Below are 24045 nucleotides of genomic sequence, written 5' to 3'. Positions count from 1 at the left end.
ATTGCATGACAAAAGCGTGACAGCTTGTGAAAGCTCCACGCTCCTCGTGTGCCTCTCGCCTTGCGGTAGTGCAATACACAAATAATGCATGTTCTACTTGGTTTTGCTTCACAAAGCTGACTAAGTAATAACTCAATGGGAAAATTGCCATTCATTCAGCATATCACAGCACAAGGATAAATACATGCATAGGGACAGCAATCGGACTGGTCCACGATCAAACATACTCTCATTTTGCGTCAAGAAAGATCTATAGATTAGGCCTGTCTATTAAAAGCGAAAGAACGTGGAATGAATGCAGTCTCAACACAGGAAGATGAAACGTAAGAGTTGAAAGGTGATGACGTTGATGCTCCTCACATCATTAAGTTACAGACAAACCTGATGCCGTCACAGTTGTTTTAGATCTCATTTAACTCACTTTTGCGAGTAATGGTCTCAGTTTATAGTTAAAACTGGAAATTTCTCTGTGAATTGATGAAAAAAAAAAACAAAACAACGAATCTAAGGTGAACTTACGTGAAATTTGTTTTTAGGTCGAGGGATGCTGCCTCTAGTTAGGCGTGATATTGTTTCCCTTACCTGTGATCTCGTTGTAAAGTTACTTTCCGTCAGTTAACTGTACTGTATTTATTTATTAATTAATTAAGTAACTCATGGACCTGAAGAATCTTTTCCTGTTTGCGTAACTGGTTGTGCTTCCAGACAACGACGAAAAAGTGAACTAATCGAGGATGTTTGCTTTAAAGAGCGTGAGCGTAACCAGCCAATCATTGCCGGACCATCAGAGCACGAGATTGAAAGACAGAAAACTAAGGTAGAGTAATAATTCTGGTAACTTGAAGCTGCAATTGCTGGTTTGGTCGCCGGAAAAATAGCTCAATGTAAATTTGTCTGTTGGCACTTATACCTTAGCCACTAAGACAGCAATAATAGTGATGAAAAAGTAAACCGCTATAGAGACCCCGTGAGGGCCGCGAGCATCACGCCTCTCCCGTTTTATGCACAACAGCTGTCACGAACTTCACGCTGCACGCGCGTCTGTTCGCTGGTGAAATACACGATCGAGTAGTGTTCGTTCTAATTTCCTTCGCTCCGCACAGCCAAGTATAACAAAATAAGTTAAAAGGGGGGCGGGGGGGGAACGCCATTCATTCAATAGAACACATTACATGGAAATATATAAATATCTGCAATTCAGGACGGAAAAACATGAATCAGTATTTTAGGTCAAGATTTTGTTACTCTCGCAGAAGCTGTTGTGGATATTTTAGAACTTGTAGGCTGATTTTACGGCTGGCATGCAAACAAGCGGAGATTCTGGATTTATCTCCACCAGAATGATAATCACAGGGAACCGCATATGAATTTGATGAGCCAACTATTCTACTTTCATTCGACACCAATTCAACATTGAGAAAAAAGTGCAATAACGCGATTCAACTCCCCAAGACTTACGGCGTAATTTCTTTCAGTTCGTATTATGCTTATTGTACGATTTTACGCCGTTAGCAAACAGTGTTATTTCTTTTAGTAAGCAACCAGACTTAACTATCAAGCCGCTTAGAGTCTCTTCTACTTCCTTGGTGTTTAAAGTAGATCCATGTTTCAATTGTAACGTCGTGGAGGGAATGACTTTCTGAAAAGATACAAAGTAAGTTAATTTCAAATTTACACATGGAAAGCTAATTTGACGATGGCTGACGTTGTGGAAGAATAATTACTTCGTGACCAAAATCTCGATGAAAACGATATTCTTTGTACCTTGAACTGACAACCTTTCTACAAGAGTTATTTTGAGCGAGAGATGTGACTTGATCATGTCCATACAAGTAAGGGTCCGTAGTTTAACAGCGAGATCACGTGCACTGATCAGCCCCCAAAAACACGAAGATAGAACAGAAAAATTGAAAGTAGTAACTTCTCTGCTTCAGTCAGAGAAATGATAAAGTCACGCGAGGTAAAATCGTTACTGAATGTTCTTTTGTTACCTTCATAGTTACCTTTGATCTCGTTGTAACGTGACATTCCGTGAGTTAATTTTGCAGATAAAGTGACTCGTGAGCCCCTGTTTACATTAAAGGCGCTTCCAGAGGAAGACGGGCAAGCGATAATGCCAGTTCCTCCGAAATTGTCTGCGTTACACGGACGTTGAGATCGCAATGATTACAGATAGAACCGCATAACTGAGTTAAATCTCGCATTCTTATTGGTTATCGAAGCGAGATATTCATAGTAGAATTGCAAGTTGAAAACAAGGCAAAGTGATATTGTTTCGCATCTCTTGTTCTCTTGTTTCGCGCTCACGATAAAAACAATGTTCCTGTAGTTTCATAGATTTTCCTTCTTTTATTAAGTTCTGCGATTCAAGGAAAATTCTTTACCTGACTCGTGAAATTGCCGTTGTATTACACTTGAAAACCTACAACATACATAACTTTAACGCTGTTTTTCCTCTCTTCTTTATCCTCTTCCATCGTCGCACGTTTTTTCCCAATCGTTCATGTTATTTAAAGGCTCGTGAACCTGTTTTACAATCCCGAGTTTGAATTCCCCCTCTCCAGGTTTTATTGCTTTTCCTCTGCAACTCCTTTCTCAGAAATTCTCTGATAAAATTAACAGCTAACAATATCTGAGGAGAAGGGTAGGGTAGGGAAAGTTTGAACACCTGCATAATCTGTGGTTGCCGCCAGTGTCCTTTTTCTCTCTTTTTTTTCCTTTCGCCTTTTCTCAATTACCAAGACAATTCGCTCGTTCATCCAGTAATCGTGACCAAAGTAAAACCCAATTCCTAAAGCATCCATACCCTATTAAACCAATCGCGTCAGTTTCTAAAAGATCTCAAGCAAAAAAGTTGACATGAAGTAAGGAAACAGTAAACTAAGGAGCATTGTGATCAAACGGATTTTCTGGAAGAATGCAGAAAAAAAAAAAACTAAACACACATAGAGAATACTTGGAGAAAACTTGAAATTCTGCTGAAAATACCTTTATTTACATCGGTTAAAAGACTTAAGAAATACAGTTATCATTCAAATGGAGCTCTTACTAAAGTAAATAATTTTAGTGAATATATGCTACCAAAGTCTTGCATTAATATTGTTATCGATGATTAGAAGCTACTGTACATTTACCCTGCTTAGGGTAAGAGTCGTCAATCGCTGATCATTCGCTACATTATTGCTTTTTAAAATTGGTCAGAAGGCAGAGTATAAAATATCAGGGGAGGCCCATCTAACTCGGTTGGAGATGATTGACACTCTTGCCCAGCAGTCAGAGCAGCAGCACCAGAATTACCAAAGTAATTTATAACATAACCAAAGTAAAGCGCGCGCTCTGATTGGTCAATTTAGCGTCTCCCATTTGCCCATGGGTGTACGCTGCTGACGTGAGCAAATGCAAAGACTATTTTCCGCGCGCGCTTGTTTTTTCTGGTCACGTAAGATTTGTTAAATAAAAGGGAACTCTTTAGCTACAATGTATCAATGTTATGTTATAAAACAAATGGTAAACACCACAGCGTACACTATTGAGTTATGGATGCACTTGGGAGGTTGCTAAGCACGAAAGAAGCTAGAGTCACTCTCGGCTATCGCCTCGAGCGACTCTTACGCTTCTTTCGTGCTTAGCAACCTCCCGCGTGCATCCATAACTCAATAGTGTACGCTGTGGTGTTTACCATTTGTTAATTAGAGATCAATACAACACAGTTAGAGATATGTTTTCTTTCAAACACTCAGCCAGAGAAGCCGCACCAGCTTCACCAATGTTATTTCTGTTCAGATTTATACTTTTCAGGGATGAATTTTCTTTCAAAAACTCAGCCAGACTAGCAGCACCAGCTTCACCAATGTCATTTTCATCCAAGTCTAACTTTTGCAGAGATTTATTTTCTTTCAAACACTCAGCCAGAGAAGCAGCACCGTCATCACCAATTTTATTAAAACTCAATCTCAAATATGTCAGAGATGTATTCTCTTTCAAACACTCAGCCAGAGAAGCAGCACCAGCTTCACCAATGTCATTTTCATCCAAGTCTAACCTTTGCAGAGATTTATTTTCTTTCAAACACTCAGCCAGAGAAGCAGCACCGTCATCACCAATTTTATTATAACTCAAACTCAAATATGTCAGAGATGTATTCTCTTTGAAACAACCAGCTAGAGCAGCAGCACCAGCTTCACCAATGGCATTTTCCCCCAAGTCTAACGTTTCCCAAGATTTATTTTCTTTCAAAAACTCAGCCAGAGCAGCAGCACCGTCATCACCAATTTTATTGACAGACAAATTCAACTCTTTCAGAGATGTCTTCCCTTTCAAACAATTAGCGAGAGTAGCGGCACCGTCATCACGAATTTCATTACCAAACAAATGCAACGCTGTCATACTTGTATTTGTTCTAAGAATGTTGGTTAGTAAGATAGTTTTAGCCCCCTCTAATCTTAATGTGGGCCAAACAGTAATGGTTTCAATTTGAAGACAAGGTCCAAGAGCGCGGGCCAATTTTACATGGAAATTATTTTCATTTTTGCATTCATATATGCACTCTAATATAACAGTCATACTATTTTCGGCTTCCCTTTGCTCGACCTCCCGGTTTAACTGTGTCGCCATACTTTTCATAAGGTTCTCTGCTGTTTCCTCGCACCGTGCGGCAAGAATGCCAAATGTGAACAGAAGCACTTCTTTCAGCTCGTGGCGATATCGTCTGTCAACAGCTATGCTGTCTGTGCTAATTTCTTTCTTGATAAGCTGACAAACGAGATTCAAAGCGGCGAAGAACTCTTGGAAAGTCTTGTGAAGAAAGCCATAACGTCTAGTAGCTCGGAGTTTACTGCCTCCGGGCTGAACAGAGAGAAATCCAAGTTCAGGTAGATCACTTCCTTTGTGTTTTCCAAGCTCCTTCTCGTCAAAGTCCAAGTTGTCTTCTAATAAACTTTTCAAAGCTATCGAGCCAAGGTGGTTCAGTTGGCTTTCGTAAAGTACAACAAGGTCCGCCTCGTCGACTTCTGAAAGTTGTTTCCTTGCTCTGTATCTTCTTAGTATACAATCCACTATGTCCATGTACAGCTTACTTCTGCTTTCAGGAAATACACCGTTCAAATCTTCATAGACCAGGCAAATAAGTGCAGTGTTGAGAGGATTCGTCGACATTTCATGTAAGGTTTTATCGTCATCCAGTCGTTCGATAAGCTGTTCGGCCAAGTTTGTCTTCTCTCTGAAGTACTTTTTGATGAAGGTTTTCACATCTTCTTCAGTGAATCCCTCCACCTCTAGCAGCATGTCGCAGTATTTTCGAACTTTGACTCCAGCCTCTTGCCGTGCAGCTACAACCACGCGACATTTTGGCAGCGTTCGGCCTTGAATAATTTTTGATAACATTGGTAGCTTCTTCTCAGAAACTTCATCCAATCCATCGAGTACCAGGAGAACTTTAGATTGATTTTGGCGAATGAAGTCGAAGAATCTCTTTCTTTGGTCATCACCGATATCTCGAAGTAGAAGTTGATCATCAATGGCTTCCCAAAGGTCAGACTGAACTTCACGACATTTAATCAAAAGCACTATGCAGAATTTTGCGAAGGAATTTCCGGCTGCGCGTTTTTGAGTGACCCAGTCGAAAACAACCTTTTTGCAGTAAGTTGTCTTTCCCATACCAGGCTTCCCTTCTATTAATACAAGTCTTGGTTCTTCACATTCTTCGTGCGGGTTGAAGATTTCAGAAATTGTGACAACTCGGTCTGTAGCTGTTCCTCTCGTTTTCTTTTTGTAGGTGATTTTAAGTCTGGTGTAGAGGTCTCCAAAAGAAAAGTTCAAGTCTTCACACCAGGGAAGGAGGTTCATCGTACCCTCGCGGGTTTTGTAGAGTTGAGAAATGTTCTCAATCATTTCGGTGGGATCAAAGGCATCTAAAATAAAAATAATTCTCGTCAGGTGTTAAGTCAAACTGTCGAAACCACCTTGGTTTTTCGAAATATTGCAAAACATTTTTTCCATGCAAGCGAAAGTCCCTTCAGCGCTCAAAGGTCCGTTTTTTAAAAGCGCCGATCATCAAATGGCACAAATTGAATTACTCGTCTTTTCACAAAACTCTTGTTTGACGAATTTTTTTCTTTCGCGCATTTAGATCGATCCTTTGTGAGAAAAAATCACCTAAGTTTTTCTTTTATAACGGCTCTTTACATTGAAAATTATTTTCAATTTGACACCTACTTTGCCTTTGCCACTATGACCGTAAATATGCAACTTTTACATCGGCTCAGCGCAAAATTCCAACCTCTACCCAATGATATATTTATTCAAACTAACTAAAATGGGTTAGAGGAGTATGGAAATATAAAAATATCTTGCGGTTTCGGCGAACTTCTTGTACAGCCGATCAACGTCATATGCACATTTTCGAAAATTCCACCCAACAATGCCCAAAAGCGGAGTCAATTATTTACGAAATTTACGCCTTCGACCCATGGTTGACGCCTGAATTGAACATTTTGCAGCTTTTTCATGCTTCATGATACCATGAAACAGCATTTAGGGGAGAGAAATCTCTACACCCATCTACAAAAATGTTGCCGCCGAAAGGTGATTCATCGCTCTAAGTGTCCTATTGTTATGTTTATCACGCAGTAAAGAGAGACAAGAAAAGAAATCACGAAAAGGCAAGATAGATATGAAAATTGGTCATGTTGATCCAAAATATTTCTTATTATCCATTTAAAAAGTTTCCTTATTAATATTACTTGAAGTGCACTAATTTTGTATTGGATAATGTATTCTCTAATTTTATACTGTACTAACTTATTCAAAGGACCCATCTGCTGTGTTTATTATCCAAAAGCTCCCGTGAAATCGCCAGAAAATAGTATATTCACGAAAACACACTAAATATGCCAAGTAGATTATTATTTTCATCGATTTTTCAAGACTTTATAAAGTGAAAGGAACTGCTTACAAACTTTATTAATATTGTGTCACGCAACGTAATCATGCGAAATTCAATGACGAGATCGTCCGAAAATCAAGTTTTACCAAGTTGTATTTATTTCAAAATGAAAATTTCCTCTCTCCTACGCGCAAAACTGACGCTATAGTTTGTAGTTTGTAATCGGCCTGGTAGTTTTCCACGGCGCAGCCGGTGAGTGGCTTCTCGATCCTACTTTCAGCTTCTTGCCGCCTGGCGGTTTTTTGAACATAGATGACTATAGAAAAGACCCCAACTAGAAGGCATCGAGGATAATTCGAAGTAATTGTAAGAATATCGTGTGCCTCTCAATCCTTTTAAAATCAAGTGCTATCGAGCAAAAATCTTATCGTTTGGCGGGTGTGACTTGGTTTTGATTGACATTCTATTTGATTGTTATGATGAGTAGCAATTTTTCAAAACGTGTCTGACATACTAAAGAAGTTACCGCTATGACATAGTTTGAACTGTGATATATATCTGATATTTCGAAGTCTTTCCGATGGCCACCCTATCAACAAAATCAGAGAAGAAAACTTTTCAGTTTACACGAAATTTACGCGCAGATCCATGGAAGCTACCACTTGTCAATTATTATTGATTCGCAAAATTAGATTTGGGTCAAAGGTTAAATAGTTAACGCGACAACAGCACGATAGACGGTCAAACCCAAAGCAAAGATGCAACTAACTGAGGCTCAATCCGCGTAGATTGAGCATACATTTGGAGTAAATAAGCTTGTATGCAGAGTCACACGGGAAGAAAGAGCTCGAACGAGTGATAAGTATTTTCAGCCCTTAATAATTGCAGAAAAGGGCACATTCAGCTCTCTCAAGCGGAATACATCGCCTATAACCCTTGAATTTAAAAACCTCCGCACCACAGCGACATAGAAATATAGAATTGATAAACCTCCAAGGGAGGAATAACGAAAACAACGTGACCAAAAACTCGACTGATTTCGTGACTACACCTGGAAAATATAAACTTAAGAAACTTTTCCTACTTATTCTTGGTGGGAAAAGACACGATATCTGGCTCTTTAGCTGTTTGTCCTATTTTGTGTTGCTACCAGTATAGACGAGACCCAACGAGGTCAAAATAATATCTCAAGTTGCATCTCTGGCCTCACATTGTAATATATCTCTTAACCCGTTGTCAAGTTGAATTTTGCACGAAGTTCTTAGTGGTATAATCAGCCCCAGCAATTTCAATTATTACCCAGTCAAAAAATTAAATTTGTCTAAAAGGTTGTGAAGCACAGAAATGGGAGTCCAGGCTTTTTTTATCGCATTTTAAAATACAGAAGAACATGGGTTAGCTTAAGAAATGTTACACATTCCGTGAGCCTTTAAAATTAAGATGAGTCAATTACAGCCAATCTGAGCTATCGTCACCCATTTCGCAAAATGTTTCCCAGGCATGGCAAAGTACCATAATCATTGATTTAGCGTCTTTGTTCTCCTTCTCTAAGAAGGGCCCCTCTCGAATCTGGTTTTTGTTAATGAGCGCCCCTATTCTGATAAGCACTCCTACTGGATAAGCACTCATGTTCTGTTAAGCGCCCCGATTCTGTTTCAGTGATGGCACTGCTAGAGTATATTTGCAACGAGATCAACCGTAGTTCATTTTCCTTTCAGTTCTCATTTAAAGCCTCGTTACAGAAAACGGTAACCACGTGAGTGCACAGTTTCTTCAAACGAATAATCTCGTTTGCGACCATTGCCTTGTCGGTAGTTTTAGTCTTGCAGGATCCCTGGACAAGTCTGTTCTGTAGTCTTCTATATTAATGGAACAATTCAAGCTTTTTTTTTTTGCATATTCTTCTGTTTCTGAGAAGAAAAATAAGCGCCCTATCCCTAATGAGCTTGTTTTGCACAGGCACCCTTTCTTGAGGCACCAAAAGTAAAGGCCACCGAACGCTGCATCGAAAATTACAGTAGCTCTGATACAGTTTAGAATTTTGACAAGGAAACTAATCACGCCCGCCTATTTTTTTTCTTTTAATAAATTGTAAAGTCGTCGAAAAAAGAAAAGGTTTTCTATAGTTCCCCTTTTGCATTTTTTGGCGACGACTGACCTCCCTTTGATTTCTCCCGAAAACCATGTTATGATCCCCCCTAAATCCTTCATTTCCTTCTCCCCGCCCACTCCTAGCTAGCCAACCAATAACGACTTTTCATCACGGCTGGTTATTTAAACGAAGTTTAGCATTTTTTTTACAAAACTGCCATCTAAACCATCTTCATTTTAGTTGAATCTTTTATCTGAACATTTATTTTTGACAGTGTCAAGAAGGTGGAAAGTTAGCAATGTATGGAAATTTATTGAGTTAAATCCACCGTCACTTAGAGAATCCCTGCGGCTCACTGTTTGCGTAAAACCGGGGTTTGGGTTAGACCTCGGGTAAATAACCGACCCTAAGATTCTGGTTCACGACTCGTGACTCGAGTTTGGGCTTTGAACACGTACATACATCATCAAAACATCATTAAAACATTTAACGGGAAAACTGGACGATAGATGTCAAACCCAAAGCAAAGATGCAACTAAGTAGGGTATGATGGGTGTACATTGAGCATACATTTGGAGTAAATATACGTGTAAGCAGAGTTACGCGGGAAGAAAGAGCTCGAACGAGTGAGACGTATTTTCAGTCCTTAGGACCTAAATAGGAAAAAAGGAATAAATAGGAAAAAAGGAATTAATGCAGGAAAAAAGGCCGTTCAGCGCTCTCGAGCTGAGAACATCGCCTATGGCCCTTGAATTGAAAAGTACCCGCACCACAGCGACAGAAAAATAAAGAACATGTAAACCTCCAAGGGAGGAACGATGAAAACACGGACCAAAAGCTCGAGATCACGTCATTGCACCTAGAGAACATAACTCACGAGACTTACAAAATAAACTTAAGGAACGTTTCGTACTTATTCTTGGCGGGAAAAGACAGACATTTGGCTTTTTAGCTCTTTTTTCTATTTGTGTTGCGACCAGTGAAGGCAAAGACCTTCGCTTCAACGGTTTGCCGGATTGGTGTTCGTATTAAAGAACGATGTTCTTGGAAGAGGACAGATTTCTACCTTGAGCGCATTATCAATGAGGTCTGTAAGGAGCTCATGCAGGCAGTCCCCTCAGAGCTACCCTCATTGACACTGGATCGAATAACAAATTATTTTTATAATGCAACTTTATTTCATTGTCATGAGGGTGGAGTAACAACCCACCTCTTTTAAGTACATGCCAATGAAAAGAGTATCCGGTCTTTTCGTCCAAGAGTCTTTCCGTCTAAGTACTTTTCATCTGAAGTCTTTGGTCCACTTGTCCAATATCAAGTCTTTTCGTCAAAGTTGTAACATTGTTTTAAATGAAGTAGTAACAAGATATATTTTATCAAATAGTGACAAAAGTAAAGACTTGCCGTTTAATTATTTCGCGCAGAAGAAATGGGAATATTAGGCTTGTTGTTAAGCGTCTATTGTGCGTAATAGACAACTATGGGTAACATCAATTAGTGTCCGATACAACCAACAACATATTCCAACATGATAAAGAAGTAAAACTAACCAAAAATGATTAACAAATAAACCTAACCCAAAAATGACCCCAAATAAACATCTCTGTGTATTTATCGTAATTGACGATGTTGAAATTGTAAACGAGGATCAGTTAGTAAGAGCTATCGAAACCAAAATGGCAACGGCTCGCACTAATAAGTTCTTTATATAGCCTTATCTAGCCTTCTAAAAGTTACTTAAATGCTCCCAGATAAGACTTAACATTTAGACGAACAGACCTAGATGAAAAAACTTTGGAACGAAAAGACTTGGACGAAAAGACTATTGGACAAAAAGACCGTAATTCGGTTAAAAGTATTAGTGTATTAGCACTGCAAATGAAAGAAAGAAATGGTTTGGCCCATGAACAGCCTAGGATCCAACGATCATAACCCAAATATCTAAGGTAACCATAACCATAACGTGTCTCTAACATCATCAACTCAAAACCGGAAAGAAGTGCAAAGCCTTCTAGAAGTGCCTGAATATTATCACAGGATCAGTCTTAACTTCCCACGGCAGTGAGGAGCGTAATATAAATGAGCTACAGTGTAAGCAACATGAAAATTAGAAATAGCCGCAACAAACTCTAGGAAGCACCTCCACCAGGGTCATCTTAGGACGGTAGAGAGAATTTTAGGGGGGCAATACAATGTTATTAAGGTTAAAATGGTTCCATTCCTTCCATTTCTCCTATCTAGTGTTTAGGTGCATGGAGGTGGGCTGTAGCTAGGGAGACCCCTTATCTCTCAAGATATTAGAAGCCCCTTTCCTCCTTCTCACCCTAGGTTGCACATCCTTTACTGTCCCATTGTTTCATCTAAATAAGATCACGTGCGATTTTATCTTATTAATATCTTAAAAAACAGAATAATTTAGCATTTTCATTCATTGCGTTAAAAATTAGATCATTCGTTGGGTTCAAATTTAGAATAAGATAAAATTCAGATCATCATTGGGTTACAAAAAAGTAAGGAAAAATAGAAATTACTCAATTGTTCTGTTGTACGCCAAAATGTGCCAATTTTCGCAGCTCGGTGGCGGTGAAGATTGTGGCCGAGTTTATCGTGTGCATGCAACGTCTTCAAGAAAGGTTGTAGGACCTGGGCAGCCATTCCCTGAATGTCAAACAGTACTAAGTTCGTCGAAGAAGAGTTTGTTCCAAGAGTTTGTCGCGGTTTTTTCTAATTTTTTCTCATTTTCATGTTGCTTACACTGTAGTTCATTTATATTACGCTCCTCACTGCCGTGGGAAGTTAAGACTGATCCTGTGATAATATTCAGGCACTTCTAGAACATCTTATTTCCGTTTATAAGAAATATCTAATAAGAAACATCTTCCTCCTACTAAGAAACTTCTTCTGTCAAAGGCCATAAGATTTAACCGTCAACCGTACTACTCCCCACTGAGATTAAATTGACAATAACTGATAACGTAAGAAGAGATCCCGTTTTTCATGCTTAATACGATCAGCCTATCTTAGATTTCCCGGATGATATTTTCACTTCTAGAAAAACGATAAAGCAAAGTCTGCTTCTTTTGCCTCAAAGAGCAATTTTTATTTTTGCCACAGAGCCGCGCAATCAAATTCAGTATACGTAAGCGTGCTCAAAGTCCCGATAGTGTATGCTGATAGTGTGAGCAAACCGCTTCGCTAGAAATTTCTCTTTTTCGCCCGAGTGGCCATGGTTAGCGCGGGGAAAAACTAATACATTTCGCTACAATAATGGATACAAACAGAGACTCGGCCCACCAGTCCCAAAACGAAGACAATTTTCCCACCTTTTCACTTGGGCTAGAGTTCTTAAATGAGGCAAAAAAAAAAGAGAAAAACAACGGAAAAGGAGACTCGGCATTAGCGCCATCACGATTCGCTTCACTGTCCGACAGTGAAATGAAAGTGCCATTTCATTCACATTCACTCATTTTAGTTTCATTTCATTCACCCGGAAGGTCCTGACTAATCCATTACCCAGATCCTCTCGTTTACCTCTAGGGTCTGGGTACGAGACTAGGTCCTAGCCCTGTCAAGAGCCGCACCTTATCTTAGCGGGGTGGGGTGGGGTGGGGGTACCTGGGCTACTACAGAATCCACTGATCTCCAAGGCAATTTAATAATGACCTCATCTTACAATCTTTCTTTTTCAGCGTGTTCTATTGATCAGCCCGTGCGCCATGTCCGCCATATCTCAAGCGGGTTTCGATGTCATGGGGTAACTCCCGTAAGGAGCTTTCGGAAAAAAATATTATTCTAGCGCGGGATTACCCGAACAACCCTGTTTGATCGAGTCCGTGATCTTTGATTCATTATGCATAGACGTCTTTTGACTACTTGTGACATACATAACTTTACCGCAGTTTTTCCTCTCTTGTTCATCCTCTTCCATCGTCGCACATTTTTTTCCATTCCCTTTATGTTATTTTAAGTCTGGTGAACCTGTTTTATAATCCCGGGTTTGAATTCCCCCTCCCCATGTTTTCTTCCTTTTCCTCTCCAATTCTTTTCCCAGAAATTCTCTGATAAAATTAACAGTTGACAATATCTGATGAGTAGGGTAGGGTAGGGAAAGTTCGAACACCTGCATAATCTGTGGCTGCCGCCAGTGTCCTTTTTTTTCTCTTTTTTTTCCTTTCGCCTTTTTTCAATTAGCAAGACAATTCACTCGTTCATCCAGTAATCATTACCAAAGTAAAACCGAATTCCTACAGCATACATACCACATTGAACCAATTGCGTCAATTTCCAAAAGATCTCAAGCAAAAAAGTTGACATGAAGTAAGGAAACAGAAAACGAAGGGGCATCGAGATCAAACAGATTTTCCGGAAGAATGCAGGAAAAAAATAACTAAACACACATAGAGAATACATGGAGAAACCTTGAAATTCTGCTGAAAATACTTTTATTTACATCAGTTAAAAGTCTTAAGAAGTACATTTATCGTTCAAATGAAGCTCTTACTAAATTAAATAATCTTAGTGAATAGATGCTACATAAGTCTTGCATTAATATTTATATCGATAATTAGAAGCTACTGTACCATGATCTACCCTGCTTAGGGTAAGAGCCGCGAATCCCTGATTATTCGCTACATTATCACTTCTTAAAATTGGTCAGAGCACAGAGTATAAAATTTCAGGGGAAGCCCATCTAACTCGGTTAGAGATGGATGACACTCTCGCACAGCAGTCAGAGCAGCAGCAGCACCAGAATTACCAAAATAATTCAAAGGTCAATTCGACACTTCTAGAGATGTGTTTTCTTTCAAATAATTACTTAGCCAGAGCAGCAGCACCAGCTTCACAAATGTTATTTCCGTTCAGAAATAACATTTCTAGAGATGAATTTTTCCTGGGACTGCGCTGCCAGAATGCCAAATGTAAACAGAAGCACTTCTCTCAGCTGATAGCGATATCGTCTGTCAGCATTTATGCTGTCTGTGCTTATTTATTTCTTGATAAGCTGACAACCGAGACAGAGTGCTGCGAAGAATTGTTGGAAAGTCTTGTGAAGAAAGCCATAACGTTTAGTCGGTCTTAGTTTACTACCTCAGGGCTGAACTAACAGAAATGCAAATCCAGGTAAATCGCTTTCCTTTTTTTTTTTCCAAGCTCCTTCTCGTCAAAGTCCAAGTTGTCTTCTAATAATTTTCATTTTTGCATTCATAAATGCACTCTTATATAACAGTCATACTATTTCCGGCTTCCCTATTCCGGACTTCCCGGTTTAACTGTGTCGCCATACTTTTCGTAAGGTTCTCTGCTGTTTCCTCGCACCGTGCGGCTAGAATGCCAAATGTGAATAGAAGCACTTCTTACAGCTCGTGGCGATATCGTCTGTCAACAGCTATGCTGTCCGTGCTAATTTCCTTATTGATAAGCTGACAAACGAGATTCAAGGCGGCGAAGAACTCTTGAAAAGTCTTGTGAAGAAAGCCATAACGTCTAGTAGCTCGGAGTTTACTGCCTCCGGGCTGAACAGAGAGAAATCCAAGTTCTGGTAGATCACTTCCTTTGTGTTTTCCAAGCTCATTGTCGTCAAAGTCCAAGTTGTCTTCTAATAAACCTTTCAAAGCTATCGAGCCAAGGTGGTTCAGTTGGCTTTCGTAAAGTCCAACAGGGTCCTCTTCGACTTCTGAAAGTTGTTTCTTTGCTCTGTATCTTCTTAGTATACAATCCACTATGTCCATGTACAGCTTACTTCTGCTTTCAGGAAATACACCTCTCAAATCTTCATAGACCAGACAAAGAAGCGCAATGTTGAGAGGATTCGTCGAAATTTCATGTAAGGTTTTATCGTCATGCAATCGTCCGATAAGCTGTTCGGCCAGGTTTGTCTTCCTTCTGAAGTACTTTTTGATGAAGGTTTTCATATCTTCTTCAGTGAATCCCTCCACCTCTATCAGCGTGTCGCAGTATTTTCGAACTTTGACTCCAGCCTCGTGCCGTGCAGTTACAACCACGCGACATTTTGGCAGCGCTCGGCCTTGAATAATTGCTGAAAACATTGGTAGCTTCATCTCAGAAACTTCATCCAATCCATCGAGTACCAGGAGAACTTTAGATTGATTGTGGCGAATGAAGTCGAGGAATCTCTTTCTTTGGTCGTCACCGATATCTCGAGGTAGAAGTTGATCATCAATGGCTTCCCAAAGGTCAGACTGAACTTCACGACATTTAATCAAAAGCACTATGCGGAATTTTGCGAAGTAATTTCCGGTTGCGCGTTTTTGAGTGGCCCAGTCGAAAACAATTCTTTTGCAGTAAGTTGTCTTTCCCATACCAGGCTTCCCTTCTATTAATACAACTCTTGGCTCTTCACATTCTTCGTGCGGGTTGAAGATTTCAGACATCGTGACGACTCGTTCCGTAGCTGTTCCTCTCGTTTTCTCTTTGTAGATGACTTTAAGTCTGGTGTAGAGGTCTCCAAAAGAAAAGTTCAAGTCTTCACACCAGGGAAGGAGGTTTGTCGTACCCTCGCGGGTTTTATAGAGTTGGCGAATGTTCTCAATCCTTCCAGTGGGATCATAACCATCTCTAATAAAAATAGTTCTCGTAAGGTGTCGAGTCAAACTATAGATACCACACTGGTTTTTCGAAATATTGTAAAACATGGTTTTTTCCAAGCGCAAATCGCTTCAGTACTTCAAAGGCCTGTTTTATAACAGCGCCGCTCATCAAAAATGGCACCAATTGAATTACTCGTCTTTTCACAAAACTCTCGTTTGAGGAATTTTTTTGCTTCGCGTATTTAGATCGATCCTTTGTGAGAGCAAAGCATATACGTTTTTCTTTTTCAACCGTTTTTTTTTTTACACTGAAAATTACTCTTCAGTTTGACACCTACTTTGCTTTTGCCGTCATGACCGTAAATATGCAACTTTAATCTGGGCTCAGCGCAAAATTCCAATTTCTTCCCAACGATATATTTATTCAAGCTAACCAACTAGAGTAGGTTGGAGGAGTATGGAGATATAGAAGTATGTTGCGGTTTCGGCCAACTTCTAGTACAGCCGGTCAACGTAATATGCTCAGTTCCGAAAACTCCAGCCAACAATGCACAAAAAGCGGACTCGATTATTTACGGAATTTACGCCTTCAACCCATGGTTGACGCCTGAATTGAACACTTTGAAGCTTTTCCATACTTAATGACACCATAAAACAGCATTAAGAGAGAAAAATCCCCACGCCCATCTACAAAAATGTTGTCGCCGAAAGCCGATTCATCGCTCCAAGCGACCTATTGTTTTGTTTATCACGCAGAGATGAGAAAGAAGAAAAGAAATCAATAAAAGGCAAGATAGATATGAAAAATGTTCATATTAATCCAAAATATTTCTTATTATCCATTTAGAAAGTGTCCTTATTAATATTACTCGAAGTGCAGTCATTTTAAATTGGATAATGTATCTTGTAATTTTGTAGAGAACTAATTTGATCATGGGACCCATCTGCTGTGTTTATAACCCGGAAGTTCCCATGGAATCGGACCAAAACTCCGACCAAAACACGGACCAAAACTCGGACCAAAACGCGGACTAAAAACTCGAGATTTCGTGACTACACTTGAAAACCTTAAATCAAGAGACCTACAGAATAAACTAAAGAAACAACTCGTTGTTATTCTTGGCGGAAGAAGACACGACATTTGGCTTTGTAGCTGTTTGCTCTATTTTGTGTTGCTACCAGTGCAGGCGAGACCCAACCATTGTCAAAAGAATGTGTCTCAAGTTGCCTCTCTGGCATCACATTGTAATCTATCTTTAACCCGTTGTCAAGTTGAATTTTCCATGAGGTTCTAGGTGATATGATCACCCCCAGAAATTTAATAAAGAATTGTGTCTCCTTTTGACTTCACAGAACATACATATACTTGTATTAACATTTACAACATAAAAAACGTTTACCTTCCATCCTAGGTCTCTTGTTATGTGGAAGCCCGCTCGTCAAGTCATCCGATTTTCGTTTCATCATTTGAAATTTACTTGAACCTAGTATTAATAGCAAACATGTACATTTGTAGCTTGAGTTTATTTCAACATGGTATTTCTAACTTGGTAACATTAAGAAAGAAAACATCAATTTTTTTTGGGAGAGGTTTATCTTTCATCTTATCCGCTTCCCTTGTCAGTAAAGAACATGAAAATTAGAAAAATTGGCAACAAACTCAAAGACGCTCCTCCACCAAGGTTATCTTAGGGCACTAAAGAGATTTTCAGGGGGCAATACAATGTAGTCCAGGTTATCGTGCTTCCTTCCTCTCCTTTGTCCTCGAGTTAAGGTGCACGGAGGTGAGCTGCGGCCAAGGAGACCCCTTGCCACTTAAGACATTAGAAGCCCCTTTCCCCCCCCCCCTCCCCACCTTAGAATACCACCTGTTCCTTTACGGCCACTACCCCATCGCACCACCAGCTCAGTACCTTGAAGGAGTTGTAACAAAACGTGAGATCAAGTGGTGCACAGGTAACTCACTTTGACTTTTATAGCCGATCATAAAGAATACCTTCCTAACTTTCAAAAGTAGCAGAATTCTCAGTTATGTACATGAAACGGTTTTCAGCGTTTCAAAACCACTTCTAATGTTTTTTACAAAGGAGAGTTCCAACACATAACTTTGTTGTAAGTTCGTAGTTGTAAACAGAATGTTCATTTATGGAGATCAATTAAAGTAAGGAATGTATTATAAATGAGCCTAAATTCAATTTGGGCAAAGTTACCAGAAACTCGAAAAAAGCCATTTAACCAAGGTCATCTCCGTGGGGTTCTAACAAAGAATTCAACTTAATCTGTGTTCCTGTAAAAAGACCCAATACTTTGAATACTTTATGTCTGGAACAAAATCAAGGCCTATGCAGGGATTCAATAGCTATCCTATATTATCAGACTGCATCTACAAAACACCAGCAGCATATAAACATTTCCATAGAATTTGATTAACCGCCTCCCGGTTAGCTCAATGGATAGAGCGCTGGACTGTTGTGCGGGAGGTCGAGGGTTCGAGGCCCGGCTGGACCAACACTCAGGGTCTTAGAATAATTGAGAGGAATTTGCTACCTTTATATAACATCAAGAAATGGTTCGATATTCTAGTCTTATCGGATAGGGACGAATAAATAGAGGTCCTGTCTCTTGCAGGGTTGGGGTAGGAGACGTTAATTTCACACACACGAGATTACTGTGTGATGGATCTCCTCCCCTAGGGTGGGATGGGTGGGATATTGGGCGCACTTAATTTGGAGCCTCGCTCCGTTGTGCGACCCTCACCACACTCCGGTGAAAGTGATTAAATAAATAAATGATAAAAACTATCCAAAACAACTGAAAATACAAAACAAGTGACATGGAAAACAAGATTTTACCCAAAACTACTGTTACCTTTGTAATGAGGCCAGTCTTTAAAAACATTAGGATCTCTCAGCAAATGAAAAACAGTAGAAGCTGCCATGATACTTGCAAAACGTTTCCAAGAACCTTTGGTGTCTTTACCATCAGCGAAATCTGCGATACCTTTTACTAGGAGCCATTCAATGCCAAGATCAAATGCAGCAGTGAACACTCCTGTAACAAAAAGGAGAAAAAAGCTAGATATGTCAGAGTAATTAGGATGATAACCACTCAATTACTTATTTCTTTTTAAGGTTAAATTGTTGCCCAATCTACTGCCCTTTAAAAGCGATTAAAATAATCCAAACCGTGAAAGGCTCTCTAGGCTGATAATCCAAATAATTGTGTGCACTCTAGCGAGCATACTTAATGGCCCACATTGCTAGAGATTATCCCACTTTCCAAAGAGTGAAACGATTCCTTCTTTTCAGAGATATGGGCTGCTAGTCCATCACATGATATCTCTCACAATAAGGTATGCTTCACCTTGTTTCCTTTAAATTTAACTGCTATCCATACATACTTCTGGGTGCAGAATGTAGTCCCCAAAAATACATCACAATGACCCTTTTATAGGTAATCAACCTGGAGCTCACAATTACCTGCATTTGCAGCTGATCTAGTATGTTAGAAGACATTTCAGGTAAGGCCCAGGACTTTCTCAAGCTCAGTATAGCAGTTGGTGAAGCGATACAAGATTGCAAAAATGCCTGGCAAATTATAATTATATGATATGTCTGCCACCATTAATATTAAGTGTAATTAAGGGTTCAGTGTGCAGAGACAGGATGTGCTATGGTTATGGAGTATTTACCTGTCACACGGTTAATCACAATTAAAATCCCAGCACCCAGGCATCTTAAGATAATTAGAGAGCTAATGGTACATTTTAAAGTCAACATGCTACATGTATTACTCAAACATGAGAAGGGGCAGAACCATGACCCAACTCACCTTCTCCTTCCAGTTCAATTGCATCAGCCTGGGGGTATGCTTCAAGGAGTTTTGCACGCTGCCAATCTGCACTGATCCTCTCTGGACCACTTAAAAACTCGCCACCCGCATGTGCTTCCACTTCTCGTGTTTCAGGATTTTTCAGTGGTGCTTTCCACCCATCAGCAACATTCTTGATGAGGTTCAGGAAATTTCGGCTGACAACAGTTCTTGTTCCAGTTGATTGCTCTTCAGTATCCAAAACCATCTTTGGTGCATATGTTGTGAGCTTTGCACACACAACCACGTCTCCCAGTTTGGCTTTTTCACGGTTCAGGCCACTGCAATATCCCACAGAAATAACTCCTTTGGGCTTAAGGCAGGTGACAGCATCTTTTACAGCAGTTAAAGAACATCCAGGACCAACAGAGCCCTCATAGCATTTCATCAAGGCAACTTTCGCATGCTCATGCTCTTCATCACAAACTATGCCAAAGTAGACATACCCATGATCATGAACATAGCGTTTAAGTGGATTCTGCAGGTATGCATAGCAACTTAAGAACTCACAGTCTTTCACAGTCAGTAAAAGAACATCTGGCTGGCTTGGGCATTGATCTGTACCTGAAGATAGAAGGTCAGACAGGTCTGGGAGATGAACACTGCATTCCGGTGGGTCACCATTATCCTCGTCTGTTTGCCATCCACTTCTGATTTTGCCTACAAACATTATTTCAACCTCATTAGAAGACGTTTAGTCATTAAACCAGTCCTCAATCATAAACAGACCAAGTTGTCACTCTTAGTCAACCAAACGTGAATTAACAATGATTCATGCAGATGACATTAATTTTTGGGGCAAGAAGGAGATTATAAGGTAGTGGCTGCTGGAGTCAATAGAGCTAAAAAATCAGTAATTATTTCTTTTGCATTCCAAAGGTGGGTTCCAGGGAACAGGATACTGACAAATCTGAACGCTTTTTTAGTAGAGTATTAATCTATTTCCTAGTCTGTACATCCCTCTCCATGGTGTCAAAATATTTCCATAGCTTCTTGCAACTACATGTAGTAGTACTTTACCCTTTTGAACTGTATTTCCCAGTTTTCTGGGAATTCCTTGGAATTGTCAAAAATTCCCAACTATAGGCTCACCCCCAGCATTTCATCAGGCCTCTCCAATAATTCACCGCCATGCACCCACTTATACTCCTGGGTCGAGTGAGGAGCTGTGAAAGTGAAAATTCTTGCCCAAGAACTTAACACAGTTATGCATAATCTGGCCAGGTCTCCATAGAACCAGACCACTCCACTCTGAGTCCAGCCCACAAAACATTAGGCCACCATGGCTCCCACAACAAAGTACACATGATTATCCCAATAAAAGAGGCCATGTGTTTACACTATTAGCCTTGGCATACCTCCTGCAGTCTCCTTGAGCTTATCCTTTAATGTTCTCTTCATCTTCCTTCCACTGTTTCAGACAGAAGCTCCTTGTTGTGTGCTACTGTATCAGGATCCATGCACGCATTCTCATTAACGGAGTTGTATAATGTCTATATTTTTCTTGGAATAAAGAGAAAATTAAATTAAACTCACTTAGTGCACAATAGAATGTGTAAATTTTAGAGTTATGAACAATCGCAATACTTTGTTGGATTTTTTCCTCAGTTCGTGAGCGGGCTGTATTCTACAATTTCTGCGATCTGATTTGTTCAGACAGAGGGCAGTAATCTCCTATCCAGCCGGCTCTCAGCGGGAGGTATCCTTTTCGTGTTGAGTCGCTTTGCAGAACATCTTAGGCTTTCTTAAAATTTTTCACAAACATATCTTGTTTTACCGGCTAGAAAGCATTTTTAAGCAAAGACTTCGGTCACGACCTTTTGCCAATAAATAACGCTAATTCTTTCTTTTCCTTTTCACTCAGATCACTTTGGTTTTCCGCCAAAATTGATTTCTAAATAAATTTTGGGGTACTAAAACTGTCTTTAAGAAGATTGTAACGCGGCCTAAAAAATCCCTCCCAAAAAGTAACTGAGAAAGTTAAAATGAGAAGTACTTGCCATTAACAATTAAATTAATCAATGTGACTCTCATTCATATGATATATGAATTCTTCCGAACAATTTGTTCGTTTGTGGAACTTTAAGGAAAGTTTTGAGATCTTCTGTAAATACACTTTTGTTTATCCCTTAACAAGTCCCTTGAATTTGGGTGAGGGTTAGGGTTAGATATTTCTACAGTGAGTTTCACAACAGAAAGCGAACGAATTCGATGGGTGAAAGTCGCATTCAATCCCCTTGTGTCTGGCTAGAAAAAGCTTCTCAATTGACTTCAGTTTTTCGGTGGAAACTGACACAATTTTCACACGCCATTGCAGAAAACAAACAAGCAGACTCACACAAAATTTAACGGACGTGAATCCTCGAGGATTAATCGGAAATCAGCAGTACTTTCCGTGAGATCTTTGAGTTTTTCTTTTTTTCCAAGATCGTTGCTATGGTCAATTTACCCGTGTGTATTTACATTACCAGTACTTACTTGTGCACGATCCTCGCAGCACTATTTACGCAATAGTGAAGATCAGATCTGAAAAAACTCAGGCCTTTACAGAATTCGAACCACTGACCTCTGCGACACCAGTGCAGCGCTCTACCAATTGAGCTAACAAGCCAGTAGCGGTACTTGCCAGTACTGTTGTTTATTCAAAAGTGTATATGCGCTTTTTTGCCTCTCAAATTGACAGTGTCAGATCGTGACAGATACTTATAAGAAACATTTTTCCGAGTTTCCTTGGAAACCTTTTTAAGTTACCTTAATGGAAAGGGGGGCTTAATTTGTTTCTTCCTCTAAAGATAAGGGGGGGGGGCTCATTAGAGGGGGGTGGCTTATTTTAGGGGGGAAGGTTAATGGACGTTTTACGGTATTACTTTTCTGCAGGGGCCCATTCTCGAAGGTCCCGGTAACTTAAAGGGCCCATAAAACTGTTCTGTTGTCATTTAAGATAGGGGTTTCAAAATTTTCTTCCCGCCTAGCAAAAGGACTTCTAAAAAACATCCAAGACTAAAAAAGGTTGTTGATTGAAGTTAGGAAACTCTAAAAAGTGCCCTAACAATTTAAATTGTACCTTTCAATGCAGTCTGCATGCAAGCGATTTAGGATAAAAATGTTCACTGTCTTTAACTGGAGGATGTAAAGTTTGCAAAAATGTATGTACTTAAAAAAAGTTAACAAATTACAGCCGACCTTAAACGTTTAAGGTTCCCTCTAAACCTGAAAGTGACATTAACCTCTGCATGCCGTAATTTGTAACTTTACAGAATGGACGAATCCCTGAAAAGAACGAAAATCAAGTCAGCATCAACCTCACGAAAGCTATCTTGTCGTTAAATATCTAATTGCAGCACTAGTGTTATCACCTGAATGTTGGTCAAACTATTCTGCGTACCTGTATTTATATATATAGCGAAACAATCAGCTTTACCTATGCTCGAAAACTTTCACTATCCTTTCATTTACTTTGTAGAAATGTATGATTTTAAACTACCAAAATTCTCCTGCTTGATATGAAACAAACAACGAATTAATTGTGACCGGACACTAGCCTCATTCAGTTGTGAGTCACTGAAGTATGCTGCATATAGTTATGAAAATGAAAATTTTAAGGGAAAGAAACTTTCGTTATCTCAATTCTAGTTTATTTTTTTAGTTACATCCCGTCAGCCAATTGCATGACAAAAGCGTGACAGCTTGTGAAAGCTCCACGCTCCTCGTGTGCCTCTCGCCTTGCGGTAGTGCAATACACAAATAATGCATGTTCTACTTGGTTTTGCTTCACAAAGCTGACTAAGTAATAACTCAATGGGAAAATTGCCATTCATTCAGCATATCACAGCACAAGGATAAATACATGCATAGGGACAGCAATCGGACTGGTCCACGATCAAACATACTCTCATTTTGCGTCAAGAAAGATCTATAGATTAGGCCTGTCTATTAAAAGCGAAAGAACGTGGAATGAATGCAGTCTCAACACAGGAAGATGAAACGTAAGAGTTGAAAGGTGATGACGTTGATGCTCCTCACATCATTAAGTTACAGACAAACCTGATGCCGTCACAGTTGTTTTAGATCTCATTTAACTCACTTTTGCGAGTAATGGTCTCAGTTTATAGTTAAAACTGGAAATTTCTCTGTGAATTGATAAAAAAAAAAAAAAACAACAACGAATCTAAGGTGAACTTACGTGAAATTTGTTTTTAGGTCGAGGGATGCTGCCTCTAGTTAGGCGTGATATTGTTTCCCTTACCTGTGATCTCGTTGTAAAGTTACTTTCCGTCAGTTAACTGTACTGTATTTATTTATTAATTAATTAAGTAACTCATGGACCTGAAGAATCTTTTCCTGTTTGCGTAACTGGTTGTGCTTCCAGACAACGACGAAAAAGTGAACTAATCGAGGATGTTTGCTTTAAAGAGCGTGAGCGTAACCAGCCAATCATTGCCGGACCATCAGAGCACGAGATTGAAAGACAGAAAACTAAGGTAGAGTAATAATTCTGGTAACTTGAAGCTGCAATTGCTGGTTTGGTCGCCGGAAAAATAGCTCAATGTAAATTTGTCTGTTGGCACTTATACCTTAGCCACTAAGACAGCAATAATAGTGATGAAAAAGTAAACCGCTATAGAGACCCCGTGAGGGCCGCGAGCATCACG

At 39.7% G+C, this 24045-nt stretch overlaps 2 protein-coding genes across 2 annotated transcripts; both read right to left on the bottom strand.

Annotated features, from left to right (window-relative positions):
* Positions 1-2973: 2973 nt before the first annotated feature.
* Positions 2974-20929, bottom strand: LOC111345208 (uncharacterized). Its single transcript, XM_088726933.1, has 5 exons — positions 20752-20929; positions 19355-20053; positions 18392-18574; positions 16924-17007; positions 2974-5909 (listed from the first exon to the last, which is right to left on the bottom strand). The coding sequence occupies exons 1-5, from the start codon at positions 20792-20794 to the stop codon at positions 3697-3699; spliced, it is 3222 nt and encodes a 1073-aa protein (XP_088583059.1). The 5' UTR covers positions 20795-20929; the 3' UTR covers positions 2974-3696.
* On the bottom strand, positions 13401-15628 carry LOC148726155 (NLR family CARD domain-containing protein 4-like). The gene has a single exon (XM_088728541.1). The coding sequence runs from the start codon at positions 15626-15628 to the stop codon at positions 14330-14332; it is 1299 nt and encodes a 432-aa protein (XP_088584667.1). The 3' UTR covers positions 13401-14329.
* Positions 20930-24045: the final 3116 nt, after the last annotated feature.

Source organism: Stylophora pistillata, chromosome 7 (genome assembly GCF_964205215.1).
Source record: "Stylophora pistillata chromosome 7, jaStyPist1.2, whole genome shotgun sequence".
Taxonomy (NCBI): domain Eukaryota; kingdom Metazoa; phylum Cnidaria; class Anthozoa; order Scleractinia; family Pocilloporidae; genus Stylophora; species Stylophora pistillata.
This window is presented reverse-complemented; position numbering and strand designations above follow the sequence as displayed.